This window comes from Typha latifolia, chromosome 2 (assembly GCF_019914945.1).
Source record: "Typha latifolia isolate L0001 chromosome 2, TyphaL0001v2, whole genome shotgun sequence".
NCBI classification, from domain to species: domain Eukaryota; kingdom Viridiplantae; phylum Streptophyta; class Magnoliopsida; order Poales; family Typhaceae; genus Typha; species Typha latifolia.
Window position 1 is genome coordinate 17,863,835 of NC_133087.1, and position 17,966 is coordinate 17,881,800.

A 17,966-nucleotide genomic window follows, 5' to 3' on the forward strand; every position below is an offset into this window, starting at 1 on the left:
GGGAGTGCTAAAAGAGATAAACGTTCACGGGTTGAAATCGGTACCGGATGAATTTAACCGGTAAAATCGGCTCTTACAGCCGTCAAATCATACTTACAATTTATTCACGGGTATTGAAGTATTTACCTTAAATTAATTCTCGAAAGTGTCCAGTTAAGCATGCAAACAAGCACGTGCTAAACCCATCGCTGTAGATAGTTTATTGGAAATTAATTAGTTAAAATAGACGACATATATATAGTAAGAAAATTTTGAGCCCCATAAACATTAGGATCTAGTAATTAATGTCGATAGTTAGATCACGTGCATCGCACAAGTCACGTGCTAAGAATGTGCCGTAGCCCGTCCCTGGAGGTAAAGAATATTCACAAAGTCGATATATCTAAAAAGGAATACTATAAAACCTTAAGAGATTACTTGGCGAAATTGGACCTTGCAGTTGAAACTATCACCTTGTAGAAAGAAAATATTCTCAGAACTCGACCACAAGAACATAGATGCTCTCTCTCTCTCTCTCTCTCTCTCTCTCTCTCTCTCTTTTATATTAACTTGTATCCCAATTTATTCCTTAATCAATCTCACTAGAATCCACAGGCTAATCGTTGCAAGCAAACAAAGAATAAACCCACCTTGCTTCTAAATTAAGCATGGCATATGCCCATTTCAACGTTGCCATTAATTTAGAGGCTAACAACCTTGATATGGAGATTAAAGGTATATATAAAGGAGAAGAAAGAAAGAAACCTTTCTTCCCCTCCAAACTATACCCTTCGTCTATCACACGGAGAGCGAACAATTATAAGAGAAAACCAACCACACCTTTAATACCTAGCCATGCATACTCCCATGGCATTAACTGAAGGCATCTTTGCACTTCTCCTCTTCCTACTACCCACCATTGATGCATTACACCTAAACCAAGCATTCGCCTCTCAAGAACAGGCACAGGCCTTTGAATCATCTTTATTGCACCAAGCTTGCCTAAACACCATCAACCACGACGCATGCATCTCTCGCCTCCACGTCGAACGCCAAGGCAAAGGCCCGCTCCCGATCCTCCACGCCGCCATCCGCGGCACGATCAACGAGGCGATACGCGCCGTCGACACCATGTCGGACCTCACGGGATTATCCAGGAGCCCGCGGGAGGAGATGGCGATCCACGACTGCGTCGAGCTCCTCGGCTACTCCGTCGACGAGCTCGGCTGGTCCTTAGCCGAGATGGCAGACATGGAATTAGGCGGCAGTAACATGCATCAAGAAGGTAACTTACGTGCATGGCTAAGCGCCGCGCTGACTAACCAAGACACATGCTTGGAAGGCTTCGATGGCACGGATGGTAGGCTGAGGCATTACGTCGAACAGAGTCTGAGTCAAATGAACCAACTCGTGAGCAACCTGTTGGCCATGCACAAGAGGTTGAGGAGTATAATACCTCACATACCACATAACATCACCGGAGGTAGCTGGAAGAAAGACTTACCTCCATGGTTGACAGAAGAAGAGTTAAGGCCGATGCGTGCCGACGTGAAGGCTATGCACGTCGACGCGGTGGTGGCATTGGACGGGAGCGGAGGATTCCGGTCGATCAACCAGGCGATGAGCCGAGCGCCTAACCATAGCTCGAGAAGGTATGTGATACTTGTGAAGAAGGGGGAGTACCGAGAGAATGTGGAGTTGAAGAAGAAGTATACTAATATTATGCTTGTTGGGGAGGGGATGGGGGTGACCGTGATCTCTGGGAGTAGGAGCTTCATGGATGGGTGGACTACATTTAGAACAGCTACTTTTGGTAAGAAAATGCTGCATGTCTCCTTAGATTGCTACTAGTTATCTTACGTTTTACAAAGTTCTGTATGTGTTTTTCTCTAATTTAACCCCAAAAAAAAAAAAATCGCATACATTTCATGACGATTATCTAGCTAAGTTATAACCCCTTACATTAGTTTAAGACTTGTTGAGAAATACCTCCATCTAAACTAGCAAACAAACATTTCCTATGAATCCATTAAAGTGGATTTTTGGCATATATATACATGCATGTTATGAGGAAGTTTTTCGCACTAAGACCTTCCTCAGGTCATGGAGAGTATGATGATATGTAAGCTAATACTTTCTCGGTGATCGTGCAGCGGTCTCCGGCCGTGGATTCATCGCCAGGGACATAACCTTCCGCAACACCGCCGGGCCGCAGAACTTCCAGGCGGTGGCGCTCCGCGTCGACTCCGATCGCTCCGCCTTCTTCCGATGCAGCATCGAGGGCTATCAGGACACACTCTACGCTCACTCCCTAAGGCAATTCTACCGTGACTGTAACATCTACGGCACCATAGACTTCATCTTTGGCAATGGCCTCGTTGTGCTACAACACTGCAACATTCACACTAGAAGGCCATTGCCATACCAGAAGGTCACCATCACGGCCCAAGGGCGAAAGGACCCAAATCAGAACACCGGCTTTTCGATCCACAATTGCATCATTGATGCTACGACTCCGACGTATCTGGGCCGTCCGTGGAAGGCATACTCAAGAACGGTGGTCATGCAGTCTTACCTGGGATCACAAGTCCAGCCAACGGGCTGGCTCGAGTGGGCCGGGAATTTTGGGCTAAACACACTTTACTATGGGGAGTACATGAATTACGGGCCGGGTGCCGGGCTCGCCGGTCGAGTCCGGTGGCCGGGATACCATGTCATTAGGGATGCATCGGTGGCTGGCTTCTTTACCGTCCGCCGTTTTATTGATGGGCTCTCGTGGTTGCCGGCAACCGGAGTAGCTTTCACGGCTGATTTGAATAAGTAGATTGTATTTTTCTTTTTGTTCGTTAAAATTGATTTTCGTAGATGGAGACAGTGTAGAAGAGTAAGTGCATGATCGATATCTTTTAGCCAATTAATGGATGGCCCATCACTACGTGGAGAGTGAGCTTGATGTGCTTGCGAAATGGTTTTAGTAAAAGAATAGAAAAAAGTTAAATATACTGAGAGTTATAGACTCAATAATAGTCGTTGGATTGTAATCTGGGGTTTTGTTTACGATTCAATAATAGTCGTTGGATTGTAATGGACGAATTTAACAGGGGCCATGGTAATCCAAGCCCCCCAGGCATTTCGATCTAATCACAATGATCATGCCTTAATTACAAATAATTACAGATGGAATAGCAGTCTAACTTCTAATTAATGTTAATTCTACAAATCATATGACCTTTTTCTTGTTCTATTTTCTAAAGCACACCTTCTCTTGCGACAGCCACTCTTGAGGACGGACTCGTTTTCCAAGCGAGAGGCTTGGAATTATTAAATTACATCCATGCACGGGTTTCTTCACGACGGTGTCCTGATCACTTTCCTGCACCATAGAAACAGGAAAACGATAATTATACATACATATATATAGCTGGTCTCAGGATTTATTTAGCTGTGTGGGAGAACTTTCCTTTATTATTTCACCCCACGTATAAGCAACGATCGATTTCAGTGAACTTTACAATTATTTTACCTTTATTACCTTTGTTTTTAATGAGCCTATAAGCTTCATATTGTATTAGAAGTTTCAAGTTTATTCATAAAATGTTTGATAATTTTGTAGGATCACTCATTGCATTGCAGATACATGAATTAGCTGATTCATGTGATTTAGGCGATTCAGGATTACTAAACAGATCCGAAACTAGCAGGAAGTAGATGGAAGCATAGATTCAGAAAAACACCAACTTAGAAAACAAACTTCATCTGAACACTCGACTATGACTAAAAGCTACAAGATAAGAAGAAAACACAGTTTGGATTTTTCAAAAAGATACTCCACCTGATTTGATTTTATAGTCGAGAAAGCTATGTTTTCACTTCTTCCCTTTTTATAGATTCCCTGCATCAGAGAGGAAGAGTCAACGGTAATTATTTTATAATCAAAGACTACAACCATAAGATTCTCAGAATTCATCAAATTTGGCATAGCCCATGAATGACAACAGAGGGAGAGTACCTTCAAAATCTTAGCGCATTTTTGTAAGATTTCAGAAAGGCCGTGAGAGCTTCAAACTTTACGCCAAAGCTGCAGAACTTGTCATGCCCATCCAACACACGGATACAGCCGTTGATAGATATCACATTGCACCCAGTCAGTTGTTTCACCTTCTTAACTGCAAAGCATGGGCATAAAATTTTATAAGTGGCTCAGCACATCTTCATCACAAGCATCCACAACAAGAAAGCAACATGCAGAAATGAATCTGTAATCGAAGCAGACACGCTTCAACCTGCAGATTCTTGGCTGTTTCTAAGGGTTCTTTTTTGGTCATATGCCTTTGCGCAGATGAAGAAGTCAATAGACAGTGAGACATGTTGCAAAATTTTCTCAAGAAGTTTGGTCTCTTCAGCATTTGGTGGAGCATAGACATCTGAACTTCCAATATCTTCCAAGACTCTTAAGATACTCTCCAATATTCCTGCATTACTTTCGCATTCTTTGGAAGCTACAGCATTGTTATCTATCTTAGACTCAGCTTCAAAGTTGGCAGAAACTGCACAAAGGAGGGAAGCATAAAAACATCAAGTTATAGTGAAAAAGGGACAATATCACAATTTTAACGCCATACCAATATCAGAATTAGCAATCACACAATATAGGCACTAAAACCGCAATATTTACCACCTAGTTTCAACAGCACTTGATGTCACACAAACATTTACATAAGAGCGAAGCAACCAACATACTGCAGAGTAACACATACAAGAATGACAGTGAAAGTAGAGCATAGAAATCATCTTCCACTTATGGTGGCATGATATTCAAGCACAGTTTGCTATGTTCCTATTTACTCCTATTACAGGATGATGGTTGCTTTTACAAGATATCAAAGAAATATAGACCATTTTAAACCTTCTTTTTCTTGTTTCCCCTACAAATCATACTCCACTCAGCCTACGACTCTTCAAGTCTTCATTGATCAATTCTAGGTCCTGACCCTGCTCCAAGGCTCAGCACTTTTAAGACCATAAGGCCATGAAACAATATACGAAACAAGCATAACATATTTTGAGACTGAGACATATTATAATATATTAAAAGAGAATTGCAGGTAGAAAATCCATTTTAGAACAAATGACTCGCCAGAACCTAAAAGAGAGAGTGCATCCACAGCTTGCCACCCAATGCTCCTGAAATCTCTATAACATGCATCTGTCTCCATATATAAGTATACATCAGTCATGTTATCAGCAAGCATACTAAGAAATGTATGTGTCTGAAACACAATTAGTAGAGATTGGTCAAGAACATTCATATATTGCACAAAATTCTCAGTTGAAGCTCTGCATTTCGCTGTCAATGTCTTTAGAAAGTTTTCAAGATCATCTCCAAACTGTTCCAATAAACTGTCCAAAGGCTCGTCTATTGCTAACTTCTCTAGAACTTCCTGTGAAATTCTCATACAGTATCCCTCCAAATCATCAATGTAATTCACCAGTTTCTTGAGGAGAAAATAAAAAAGTTGCTGCGACAGTATATCTGAAAACATGTGCTCCTCACCTGACAAAAATATCAGAAATCGATGAAGTCATAAAACTAAAGGGCATCTGATGTAACATTTCGACATACATTAAAGCAAAGTCAAAGAGAAAAAGAATGACATGGAAGTATTTACAAAGAAATCGATGATAACACAACTTACTAGTTTACTCGAAGCAATCCAGCATTTACAAAGCAAAAGGACATAAATAAGCACCCCAGAGTAGGTCTAGCTAGTAACAAAACAAACAGATTTTGGTTGATTCAATCTCCACTTCCTTTTAAAAGAGTAGACTGTCCATGCCCAGATATTTATGAACATAATATACTTTTATTTGCTATAAGAGGAATATTAGACAAAGCTGAATATCTCAGGTAGAACGATAGTTCTAACTTCTAAGAAAGAACATCAACAATAACAAAGCTTTAATAAATTTACCTCTACTTCCAGCTGAAGACATTGGCAGCACTTTTGTCAGTACATCCACATAGGAAGCGAAGAGTGGACTTCCAAAAGAGATTCTAGGGTTTCGGTAAAGAGTGGAAGAGATCAGCCATATTGATGGCGCTTCGTTTTTATCTTCTAAGGACGAGGCAAAATGAGTTCAATTTGAAGCAGAGCATGATAGTGATGGTGAAGCATGGCCATATATCGAATGAGAATTTAGAGCTTTGATGTGAATTCGGTTAGGTCAAATCACATTAGAGGCATTGGACTTATTAGGTCGAGTCCATTATCTTAGCTTAGTAGATTTCTATTTCAGTTAGATCAATTTCTATTTCAGCTTATTATGACTTAAGTTATTTAATTAATTAGTTGTGGGTCTTATTTTCTTAACTGATTTGGGTTTATTTCCCCCCTTCTAAACCTAACCAACTTCCCTTGAGCTCTAGTCACTGACTATCCCTCTAGTCTTTTAGGGTCGTCAACACTCGCCCCCGTTGTCTCTCTCTGCTCCGACCAGCCATCTCCACCACCGCGCCCCACCGGCACCTTCACGTCATAGCCACCGCAGCCGGGGAGGATGAACTCGGGGACTGTCAGCGTACAGCTAGTCGTACATGGATAGATTGAACAATCCATTAGTGTGGTCGCGTGGTCCGGAGACTTTGGATTGAGTACTTTGTACTATGCCGAGTATGGTAACACTGGGGAGAATGGAGTGGCTTATTCAAGTGCACTGCTTTGAAAGTTCTTATATTGGAGGGATTGATTTGAATAATTTGAACAATAAAGATGTAATAATTGTGGAATCCAACTCCATTTTCACTTTTCACTACTCCACTCTAAATTAAGTCTAGACTCTGGAGTCTGGAGACTACCGCCTCTTTCATCCACCACATTCTCGAATCACCACGTGTCACGCATTTCTCACTTCCACCGCTCTAGTCTTCTCTAGAATATAGATTTATTCTATATATATATATATAAACCGACTGAGATCTCAAAGTAATCTCAGCAATGATAAAAAGATGCAATCCATAGCAGTGACGCTCCGATCTCTGCGCCTCTACTCCGCCACTACGCGGACGTCCCTCCTCCCCCTCGTACGTGCCTCCTCCACGTCCGCCACCACCATCAACACAACCAATTGCGAAGCCGCCGGAGCAGGAGACCCAGCCGTACACTCCGGCGAACCGCCCGAGGATAGTTACCCCGACAAACCGGCAAAGTTCTCCGGCGCCGAGGCGCACCAGCAGAAAGACCAAAACGCCCCTCCATCCCCCAGCACCCCACCATTACCAACTACCAAGGACGCGAAGGAGAACGCCTCACCCTTTTCCCCCTCCCAAAAACTCGAGTCCCACGAAGTGATACCTCCGGATGCTGCCTCATTCCAGCAGAAGAGAAGGAGACTCTCTCACGTGGCTGCGCTAGATGACGTGTCATGCGTCGGGGCAGATGGGTCCTCGCTGACACGCGTCGGCGCGTCGGTAGAAGAGGTAGACGATGACGTGGAGGAATACAGGAGGTACTATGAGGATCACAAGCCGTCGCCGCTGTCGGAGATCGAGATGGCGGACACGCGCAAGCCTATCACGAGGTCGACGGACGGGAGCGCGAGCGACCGGGCGATGGCGGGGGAGGAGGGGATGGGGGTGATGGCGGAGGAGACGATGGATGATGCGCTGGCGAGGGCGGAGTCGATGTTCCGTGAGAAGGCCCAGAGGGGGGATCCGGAATGGCCGCACTCGAGGGCCCTCGCGAGGATGCTGGAGGAGAGGGACAGAGAAGAAGGTGGGCTCCATGTTGTTGGACTTTGAGTTAATGTTGTTATTATGTGATATTTGTAGTTTCGAGTTAACCAAGTAATAATAATAATAATAGCAGTAGTTATTATATTTATATATTGGATAATGTTAAATTGTCTCTTTTTTTTGTGTGTGTGTGCAGTGGTGGTCCCAATTATTTTGTTTAAAAAAGAAGAGTCTTAGTTAACTACGTGACAGAGGTAATGATAAACTAAAAGTTGGTCTATGTTTATTAACAAAAATTAATAGTTATATCTCGGAGGACATTACGTGGTCTCCAAGAATTATCCATAGTATAATTAGTACGCAGGAGTTGGTACTTATTTGTTAATGACGTTCTTCTCATCTTTTAGCTATATATCCGAACCAGAACGCGCTTACAATATGACTATTAATTTTTCTATGTTGTTTTGCATGTTATCATTACTCCCCACTGTGGAATATAGATCCCAATTTCTCTATCTAATCATTACTCAATTATTGGCCTTTAGTTATTTTAGCGGAATAATTTTTTATTGATACTCTTGCAACGTGTTAAATACGACCCAAAGTGTTTACAGTAAAGATATGATAAAAAAAAAATATATATATAGAGTGAACTGAAAAGAATAGTTATAGAAGATGGAGAAGGGGCTAAAATAAAGAGAAGCGATGAGATTAATTAGACTGCACAAAAAGGGGGAAATTTTGGTAGAGAAATAACAATTGCAAGACTTAATTTTCCCTCCCAATTAGCATTGTTGTGATATTATTGTATCACGGCACAAGGGGCAGGTCAGTCTCTTGTCTAACCACATATCAATGCAACATTTATGAAACCAATGGTTACATCTTGGAAGCAGCCTGCATCTCTCCCCTTCTTCCAACTCCCCTTGGCATATAGCACAATCCATCTTCTTCTCCTCGCTCGTCGTCGCCGGACGGGAGAACTCGAAGACCGGCAGACTCGCGAGGATCTCCAATTTCCGATTGCCATCACCTAATGATGTTAGATTGTTGTCGGGTCGACTGTCGTTGCTGCTGCTGTCTTCGCGCGAGGAGAGCAGGCAACGGTAGCAGTAGAGGCAGGAGAGGAGCGAGAAGGAGGTCACGAAGGCGGTGATGATTATCACGTCGGCGGAATTGAGATGGAGACGGTGAGAGCTACCGGAGCTCGGCGAGAGGTCATAATTCGCCATAGCTTGGAGATAGGGATATATAGCGTAGTACATTTATCGGTTTTATTGAAGGGAATTAGAGAAAACGACGTCCGAACTGCCTACCTCGTGCCAGTTAGGAGATAATTAAACAGGAAGAAGAATATAGGCAAGGAAGCGGGCTTTCTACGTCATTTCATTATCCATATATGTTGCATCTTAACAATAGATAAATAGAATTATATTATAGAAGTTCAATTCGGCTGGGAGTGCTAAGAAACTTCCATTTTCATAGAAATGTTCAACTTTGAGATCGAATACCTCTTATTCAAATGCTTCGTTTAAATAAAAAAATCGCAAATATATACAAGAATCAAATTATATCAACAAGCTGATCACGAATAATTAATAAGGTCGATCCACCTCCCCCTCACCCGGCTAACTCGTCGTTCTCCGACCTAACGTTGACTCGGCAAAGCGGGCAAGTCGAATGCGAGCTGAACCACATGTCAATGCATTCGACGTGGTAAGTATGGTAACAATTCGGTAGGAGACGTCCTTGCTCGCCCTCTTCAAACTCCATTGTACATATTGTGCACTCGAGTCTCTCCTCATGGGCGATAGAAGAGTAGACAAAGATTGGAAGTGATGAGAGGACTTCCATATCAAGCCTAGCATCGCCGGCCGACGAGCTTGCGGCAACGACGGCTCGGTTGCGCCGAATCTGGCCTTCGATTTTCCTGATGTAGCAGCAGAATGTTAGGATGATGAAACCAAAAAGGACCATCAAGATGGCGAATATTATCTTGGATTGTGTGGTGAAGGGGCCATCGTATGGGGGAGATGGTGGGCCTGAGTAAACATCAATAGAGACAACTTCCTTTGAAGACATGGGAGTTGAGTTCAAAGGATTTAGGGATTGGAATTGTAATATTAGAGAGAGAGAGAGAGGAGACCGACCTTGCTGAAGGAAGAAAAAAGAGAGTTAACAGAACATACTCAATTCAAGAGGGGGGTTGACCTTGCTATGTTGCTTTCAATTGACTTTGCTAGAATCTTTATGGTTGACATCTTCAAAGTTGCTAGTTATGTAATAGACTTAATTACAAACTCCCAAATCTTGACCTTGTATTTCCATGAAGTAGCTAGTTGGGCCGGATCAAAATCTAGTTGGACCAAAACAGTGGATTCCAAGACGAAGCAATTGTGCTGACTTGCAGTTGCTTTGGTTGGGCTCAGACAGACGTTGGAGTTGATAACTATGTTTGGCATCGCCTCAACTTAATTTTATCAATCTCCTCCATATGCAGAGAGATGTCATTTTGGGTAGATTATTAATAATTTGATAGCGTCTGGTAGTCACCCAGAATAAATTCCAACGAGTATAGCATCTCTTGCATTAGATCCACATAGACCCGGTTAGAAACGAGTGTATTTAGAAGATTGGGATTAGGTGAGATCCGATTCTATGCATGCTGATCACATCATGTTAATATATTGATTCCATGCATCTAATAGTTTTAGTTAGAGATTCAATCCCCTCATCCGAAGGAATCTTCATCAACTCATTGGCAACTTCAGCATGGATCACCCGGAAATGAAGCTTCAACGGGATGTGAATAGGAGCTTAAAGAGCTCATGAAAAGCCTCTCTAATGCGGTTTGAGTGTTGCATCCAGACATCCTCTTGAACTTCGAGCTGGTAGATACTTCTCAATCCAAATCATTCCCCTGGACTAGACGGTCTAATCGCACGCTTCTATCACCTTCTCTGGCCAGATTTAAAGTCTATCGTTTGTACCAAGGTATTATTTTGCCATGGGGCAGTTGGATAAGGCTCTGAATAGATCTAGTATAGTCCTCATTCTAAAGAAAAACTCTCATTCGACTGTTACAAATTAACGACTAGTAAACCTTTGCAACACAAGCTACAAAATCATCTCTAAGCTCATAGCTAGCAGAATCAAGCCAATATTGAATGAGCTTATCAACCAAGCCCAGAATGCTTTCATCTATGGCAGATAAATCTTGCACAACCAAAGTCTTTGCCAAGAGATCAATAATCTAAAAGCCTCCAAATCCAAACAAGGTGAATTCATGATCAAAGTAGATCTTTCAAAAGCATTCAATCGGATGGAGTGGTGTTTCCTCAAGGATTGCTTAAGAATATATGGTTTCCTGGATGATTTTTAAGATCGAGTGCTCCTTTGCATAGCTACTAGCCTACTACATCTCTCACGATGGACATCAATGGTCAGTATGAAGGCTCCTTCGATCCCTCAAAAGGATTGTGTCAAGGATGCCCTCTAAGTGCATATCTTTTTTTATTTTTTATTTATTTTTATCTTAGGCTCCAATCTCTCACTAATATTAGAAAAGGAGCAAAGAGTCAAAAGTCTGAAGGGCATCAAATTGGCTAGAAGACCTCCAACCCTTACCCACATTATGTTTGTAGATGACCTCTAAGAACTTGAAGAAAGCCATAAACCAATACTACAAACTATCGGGCAGTGAAACCCATTATTCATGACTGCAAAAATGTTCTCGCCGGCCTCGACTTCGTTAAGGTTTGTTTCACAAGTCGTTGGAACAACTCAATGTCCCACTCACTAGCTAGTCTTGCTGTAACTCTGGGTGCAAATCACGAATGGACCGACCCAACAATGATTCTTATATGTTCCCATGGCCATCAATGAAATTTGAGTCTATGAACTCACTTATCAAAGAAAAAAAGTTACACCCATCCAAATCTAGTAGTCCTTTAGTGTTCTCTTTTGATGATAACTAGTTATGGATATATGTATGAATCATATATTGACGCACACTCAATAATAATTGCTCTAAGACGGTCGTAATAAATTCACATTATTAGGTAACTTTTGTGGTGAAATAGGTATGCAAGAATACTTTTGTGTATTGGGACAAGAATAACACTCCTAACGCTTGAAAGTGATAGAAAGACGCCACTTTAAATTTATGGGCTTAATTTTTTTTGTATTTATCATTCAAGAGCTTAAAGGTTAGATATGAGTTGGACAAAAAATTAGCCCGAACTCTCTAAAGACAAACGCACTCGGACCTCACGGGACAACTAGGCCAACATCTTATTAAACAAGTCACATATGAGTCGTTTATCTTATCAAATTACTATACTAAGCTTACTGAATCAGATTTTCAAGCTAAATATCGCTGAGCCGATGCTCAAAATTACCACGTTGCTGAACTGATCTTCTTCACTGCTGCACCGCCGAGCTCGCACCAAATTGCTTAGTCGAATCAAGTTAATATACAGTGAAATAAGTCTAAATAATAGAAGCAATATTTGCACGGTCTATTGACATCCACGGTCGGCTTCCATAAACCACATCAAGTATACAATTTTGATATGTGACATTCTGGTCACTAAAAAGTGGCACACTTTTATTTACAAAAAGAAAAAGAAAAGATCTTCCACAGCCGAGGTTGCAGATGTTTCTTATAATCTCGGTAATCGGGAACTTAGAACTCTCGCAGCAAATTCTTGCAATTAGGAGAATCCAATCCTCATTGGTCACCGTATACTTTCTCAAGTCTAGCTCGTCGAGAGATTATCTAACGTGTGTTAAAAACCATCACATAAAAATGATTCCTGGCTGCATGCATGATAGCCCACAAGGTGTTTGACATATTACCCAAACCCTACAAAGACCTAATATTATCCCACTTCTCACCTTAATTATTATGATAACAGAGTGAAACAACTACTACTATGTAGCTAAAATATTTCAGCCATCGATCAAACCAACGCATCCCCAGTTGTTGCAATGCCAACCTGATCACCATCCGAACCCGGTGGCGCCGGAGCCTTGCTTTCGACGGCAGCGCGGCAAAGCGGGCAAGTGCTGTGGAACTGGAACCACATGTCGACGCATTCGACGTGGAACTTATGGCTACACCTCGGTAGTACCCGACACCTGTCGCCGTTCTTGACCTCCGACAAGCAGACGGCGCATTCGAGCTTGTCTGCGTCGGTCGTCCCCTCGTGTACCGACACCGGCAGCGACGCGACGACGTGACTGTCGACTCTGCGAGCTCTCGGTGAATTGGGAGGCGAGGTGGTGGCTGAGGAAGCGTTGGTATTATTCTCATCACCTGGAGTACTCTTCTTATTCCAGAAGAATCTCCAAAATAAGAAGTAGATGAGAAGGATGACGGCTATGTTAAGTGTAACGAGAAAAGCTGTTAGCCAACGGCCATGGCCGTGATGGACCCAACTGGGTGGTCCGGCCGGAGGTGATCCAATTGGGCTTGGGACTGTCATCTTTGATCTCTTCGTGGAATGTAGAAAAGAGAGAGACAGAGGTTCTCAGTTTATAGTGTAGGAGAATGGAATAGAATAAGTAGATTAATTGGAAGGATTAATTGATTTTAATTGGCCTTTTGCTATAGTTGACTCTGGAATTTTGGCATTTTGTTGCTCGTTTGGCCGATTTATAAATTTTACATACACACACACACATATATATATAGTTTAGAGGAATAAGAAACTATTGGTGGTTAATATAATATGACAAGTTGGGAGGATGATAACAAGATGCGCTTACCTCTATGGTCGAAAGAAATATTAAAGTGATGTCGAAATTATATACAATTAGTATTTTAATTAATTAAATATCCTCATGTCACATTGAAACTACTCGAGATTGAATTTTGTGGCTATTAATTTAATTGAACAATGATTGTGACTTGTGAGATTGCAGATATGACCTCCCCCTGAGTAGGGATCTACTGAATTAAGCCAACAGATTGGCCTTGCCCATGCAATTTGTTTATATATATATATATATATATAGAGAGAGAGAGAGAGAGAGAGAGAGAGAGAGAGAGAGAGATAAATATAATAATTTTAAAGAGATATTTTTGCTATTTGCCAGCTTTGTGCATCCAAGTCAAAAATTCAATTATAATTATACTATTGACACCGCTTGGTCAATCGAAGGTCAAGCCCGAATCCGACTAATAGAACTTGATATTGACTAATTCTTTATAATATTTTTGAGTAAAATTTATTTGAGATGGCAGCAGGGTGCATGACATGGCATTAAATAGTGACCAACTTGGTGAGGAGAATAATATTCTTTTGGCTGAATCGGATTATTTATGCAATGGGGCCATTGGGATATCGACACGTCAGACATTAAATAATCGATTGAATAATCGAGTAGGGCCTTGGGAGATGGACACGTCGGATGGGGTTGCTTTATTTTAGGAGCTGACTTGGAGGCTTGTGATGTCGATGGTGGCGTGGTGGGTTTACTCACTCCTGCTGGGTTAAAAAAATAACTCGGCTTAGATAATTAATGTTAGTCAATGGATTGGATTAAGAGGTATTAGATTTAGCTAATCAACGGACACAATTTCTCTTTGGTTTATATGCTTCAAATTTGAATCAAATAAATCACAAAGAAAATGACGATTATCGTCGGAAGTGGGTTGGTGACTCTCATTTTTCATTGTTAATAAAAAAATTAGAGAAATGGAGATGATAATCGTCAATTAAGTTATATTGTTGATTAAGAACTTGCTGACAAATAGAAAGGCCCTTTTGTTTTTTTGTTTTTATTCCATTCATCTTGTTTAATGTATCCGAGTGTATCCTTCAGCCTACTCAAATAGATCCATACATATTGGCCTACTCAAATCGATCCAGACATATTGGTTGACATCAAATTGAGTATAGATTAATGGCACTTGCTCTGCTAGAGTTTCAATGGCTTATCTTTCTCTCTTTAGAAAGCCTTTTCATCGCTATTGCTTGCACTTTTCTCCCCTCCTTTCTTTTAACCCATGTGGTAGGGGAGGGGAGAGAGGTGTTTCTCTCTTTAAAGCTCCTAATTTTGATCCCATTCTATCTTCTTCCCCCCTCTCCCTTTCTTCTTCTTTTTCCTCTTTCTTTTTGAGCTAGTCTATCATTTTCATTTTCCTCTTCTCCTCTGCCCTGTTCATTGGCGAGCTAGGCTGGGCTGGGCTGGGAAGATTTGTTAGGGCGTCAGTTTTACAAGTAAAATCAGCTGTTACAGCCGTCAAATCATACTTATAATTTATTCTCAAGCATTAAAGTATTTACCATATATATATATATTCCGCAACGGTCACTGACCCAAACTAGTGGGCATTCTTTAGACATCATACACAATGGTGTCATATATAAATCCCTCTAGCTTTCTCGTTTTTGTTCAAAGCTGGAAGTAAAGATGAGCAAGGAATCCCCAATATTCCCAATCCCGGATCCATTCCTCTACTGTCCAAAGTCTTCAAATATTGAGACCCAAAGCCATGGCAAGGCCCATCACCTCAAGCTCCACAGACCCATCTCCTCCAAGGACGAGCTCAAGTCCAGGAACAGGAAGCGACGCTCTTGGTGGAAAACCACCACTTCCGCCGCCCTTCTGTTTCGGGACCGCCCGGAGAAGCCCCCCGTCTCCCCGTCCTACTACGCTCGGCATCCTTACCCCGCGGTGTCACAACCGCTTTACCTGACCGACGGAGGCGAGTCGGCGCCGCTGCGCCCATCCAGCCGCCACGGCTCAGGGGGGATCCCTTATGTTAGCCTACGGCACTTCGACCCCGCCGCCGCCGCTGTCGCTCCTCCGCCCGCGCCAATCTACCTCGTCACGTGACGTGCTTCCGTGTCTTGTTTTTGTTTTAAGTTAGTTGTCTGTGTTTTGAAAAGAGTTGGGCACTTCTGCTGGGCCTTGCATGGTAAAACTAGCCGTTATCATATGAACATGCCTCTTTGTTTTTGGTTGAAATGGGCCAACGGGCCAATAATAACTCGATCGTTATGGCTTCGTATTCATAAATTATTTGATTAGGAGAAGCCATATTCATAAACTGTTTGATTACATCCAATCATAGGCCTTGAATTAGCTGATTCAAGATAGAAGTAGATGGAAACATTGATTCTTCTTAATATCAAGTAAATACCAACAAAATCCATTCGACATACCCCGTATTGATTAAAAAACACAAACTTGGAAAACAGATTACATCAGTCTCGGGAGACCTTCTATTCTAACTGAATATACTCGACTATGAATAAAAGATATTAGATTAGAAACACAAGTTTAGATTATCAGGAAGTTACTCTCCGTCCGGTCATATAGTTGTGTAAGATTGGCTCACTTCTTCCCTTTCTTAGATACCCTACACATTAGAGGAAACAAGTTATCAACAATTATCCTATAATCAGCGGCTGTCATATTTTTCATAAAATAAACAGTATAATGCATAACAAAGATCTTTACTCTTGTACTTGGGTAGGGGGTGCTGCTCGCTCCCCTGGACCCTGTTTTGAGAAACCAAGAGAAAGATGTGAATCAACACTGGTGGTATCTTAAAATGTAGTTCACTATTAAAAGAGCATCCACACTTTGCAATGAATAATATAAGACCATAGGCAACAGATGAACAGCTAAACCTATATAGTAAAGTAGATCAACTTACTTGAGCTAGTCGCTCCTCCCTCCGAGCAATTTTCCTTTCTCTGCTTGCCTTGCTCTTTGCCCGTTTAGCTTCAAACTGATCAGACAGAGTTTTCTCTCTTGCCTTCTCAGCCTTAGACTTGTGAATACTCTCCATAAGCACCCTCTTGTTCTTAAAGACGTTACCCTTTACTTTCATATACATATCATGATACATATGCTTGTCTATCTTCTTTGATTCTCGGTACTTCCGCAGCAAACGTCTGAGAACTCTCATCCTCCTCATCCACAGAACCTTAGTAGGAAGTCTAGCCTCCCTAGTACCCCTACGTTTACCTGATCAATGAAAGATAGGCAAACTAAATAAGCAACTTAAACGGATTTTGACAAATTAAGCTTTACATATCATAGCATAAATGTACCATATCCAGAATGTCGCCCCTTCCTCTTCGCTTCCAATGCTCTTCGTGCACGGGACCGCGAGTGGATTTTCATAGGCTTCTTGATTATGAATCCATCTTTCACTAACTTCCTTATGTTTTGCCCTGAAATTCGTAGAAAACAAACCTTCATTTGATGCACGGATAACAATATTGAATATTTTAATGTACAAAGAGGGTCCCATGAGAGATAACATCACTAAATGAACAAAAAGATGGGTGGTAGGCAGGTGCATGTCTAATGTCTTAAAGGATCAAGAATGAAATCCCAAGAAGGATTCCTAAGATTAAGAGTTAAACCAGTACATGAAAAGATTCATAACTCATGACAGCTTTTAAATCCTGCTATAACAAATTGAGGTGACAAAGAATCAACACACATTAACATCAGCCTTGCAATCATGGAACATCAGGGAGGGAGTGAAAACTTCCACCTAAAACCCTGTTTCAAGTATTTAAAATATACTTGCTTGCAGCGAGTAGCATTTGTGATAATAAGAACATCATAGAGGTGTTACAATTGTTGCATCGTTACTTCAAGTCAACCAAAAGACATAGTTGAATTAAAAAAACCATCTTTATTCAATAGGCCAAAATTCCCTTTATTTTTTAAAAATAGTTGAATAAAAAATGTTCCACAGCCAGTTGTCAAAAGAAACTTCTACCATACGACCGTGCTTATCAAGGTTGCCATTAAATCCACCAACAAATTTTTACGGTCGTTTTGACACAAATTTGACAGGGTGACGATATTTACATGTGATTCCTCAATAAAAGCAATACAACAACACACATCATGCAACAAAGCAAAAATATCCAACATCGATCGATCGAGAGGGGATAGAGATCTTACGGGAGTTGGCCATGGAGATCTCGTTGACCTCATTGGGATCGAGCCAGACCTTCCCTCTCCCGCAATCGAGGACGCTTGCGGCCAGCCGCTTCTGCAGTTTAAGCGACACCATTGCCGTCGCCTTCTTCCTTTCTCTCTCTCTCGCCTCTTCGCGCTCTTGCTAATGCGGCAGACGACGAGGGATTTTATATTCTGAGGGTAATGGTTTAGGGTTCTTGTAGTTACTTGGGGCCCAAGTTTGATGGGCTGGGCCCGATAAATAAAAAAATAGCTTTTAAAGTAGTTATATATATATAAGAACTTTTATGAA

General features: G+C 41.6%; 5 protein-coding genes across 6 annotated transcripts; 2 read left to right on the top strand and 3 right to left on the bottom strand.

Moving 5' to 3' along the window:
• Positions 1-836: 836 nt before the first annotated feature.
• LOC140781173 (putative pectinesterase/pectinesterase inhibitor 22) lies at positions 837-3,000 on the top strand. The gene is made up of 2 exons (XM_073127014.1): positions 837-1,792; positions 2,133-3,000. Exons 1-2 carry the CDS (start codon positions 847-849, stop codon positions 2,801-2,803), a joined length of 1,617 nt encoding a protein of 538 aa, XP_072983115.1. The 5' UTR covers positions 837-846; the 3' UTR covers positions 2,804-3,000.
• An 11-nt stretch (positions 3,001-3,011) lies between these two features.
• LOC140781174 (uncharacterized) lies at positions 3,012-6,207 on the bottom strand. The gene is made up of 6 exons (XM_073127016.1): positions 5,952-6,207; positions 5,123-5,533; positions 4,263-4,526; positions 3,989-4,145; positions 3,812-3,871; positions 3,012-3,352 (listed from the first exon to the last, which is right to left on the bottom strand). Exons 1-4 carry the CDS (start codon positions 5,971-5,973, stop codon positions 3,991-3,993), a joined length of 852 nt encoding a protein of 283 aa, XP_072983117.1. The 5' UTR covers positions 5,974-6,207; the 3' UTR covers positions 3,012-3,352; positions 3,812-3,871; positions 3,989-3,990.
• A 632-nt stretch (positions 6,208-6,839) lies between these two features.
• On the top strand, positions 6,840-7,859 carry LOC140781916 (uncharacterized). The gene has a single exon (XM_073128216.1). It carries the CDS (start codon positions 6,986-6,988, stop codon positions 7,775-7,777), a length of 792 nt encoding a protein of 263 aa, XP_072984317.1. The 5' UTR covers positions 6,840-6,985; the 3' UTR covers positions 7,778-7,859.
• A 637-nt stretch (positions 7,860-8,496) lies between these two features.
• Positions 8,497-8,943, bottom strand: LOC140781998 (RING-H2 finger protein ATL80-like). Its single transcript, XM_073128311.1, has one exon. It carries the CDS (start codon positions 8,941-8,943, stop codon positions 8,497-8,499), a length of 447 nt encoding a protein of 148 aa, XP_072984412.1.
• Positions 8,944-15,826: 6,883 nt separating this feature from the next.
• LOC140782763 (large ribosomal subunit protein eL19x) lies at positions 15,827-17,850 on the bottom strand. Of its 2 annotated transcripts, none has more exons than XM_073129529.1 (5): positions 17,657-17,850; positions 16,786-16,908; positions 16,386-16,699; positions 16,187-16,227; positions 15,827-16,085 (listed from the first exon to the last, which is right to left on the bottom strand). In XM_073129529.1, exons 1-5 carry the CDS (start codon positions 17,766-17,768, stop codon positions 16,061-16,063), a joined length of 615 nt encoding a protein of 204 aa, XP_072985630.1. In that variant the 5' UTR covers positions 17,769-17,850; the 3' UTR covers positions 15,827-16,060. The 2 variants fall into 2 exon arrangements, with proteins under 2 accessions (XP_072985630.1, XP_072985631.1); XM_073129530.1 differs by having other exon boundaries at positions 16,195-16,227; positions 17,657-17,832.
• Positions 17,851-17,966: the final 116 nt, after the last annotated feature.

Excerpts from the sequence above, each read along its gene's own strand:
- LOC140781173 (XM_073127014.1), top strand. The coding sequence starts at position 847 with ATGGCATTAACTGAAGGCATCTTTGCACTTCTCCTCTTCCTACTACCC. Across the intron at positions 1,793-2,132 it reads ATTTAGAACAGCTACTTTTG|CGGTCTCCGGCCGTGGATTC; the intron begins GTAAGAAAATGC and ends GTGATCGTGCAG.
- LOC140781174 (XM_073127016.1), bottom strand. The coding sequence starts at position 5,973 with ATGTCTTCAGCTGGAAGTAGAG. Across the intron at positions 5,534-5,951 it reads GTCTTCAGCTGGAAGTAGAG|GTGAGGAGCACATGTTTTCA; the intron begins GTAAATTTATTA and ends TATTTTTGTCAG. Across the intron at positions 4,527-5,122 it reads GGATGCACTCTCTCTTTTAG|TTTCTGCCAACTTTGAAGCT; the intron begins GTTCTGGCGAGT and ends TCCTTTGTGCAG.
- LOC140781916 (XM_073128216.1), top strand. The coding sequence starts at position 6,986 with ATGCAATCCATAGCAGTGACGCTCCGATCTCTGCGCCTCTACTCCGCC.
- LOC140781998 (XM_073128311.1), bottom strand. The coding sequence starts at position 8,943 with ATGGCGAATTATGACCTCTCGCCGAGCTCCGGTAGCTCTCACCGTCTC.
- LOC140782763 (XM_073129529.1), bottom strand. The coding sequence starts at position 17,768 with ATGGTGTCGCTTAAACTGCAGAAGCGGCTGGCCGCAAGCGTCCTCGAT. Across the intron at positions 16,909-17,656 it reads GATCTCCATGGCCAACTCCC|GGCAAAACATAAGGAAGTTA; the intron begins GTAAGATCTCTA and ends TACGAATTTCAG. Across the intron at positions 16,700-16,785 it reads GGGGCGACATTCTGGATATG|GTAAACGTAGGGGTACTAGG; the intron begins GTACATTTATGC and ends TTCATTGATCAG.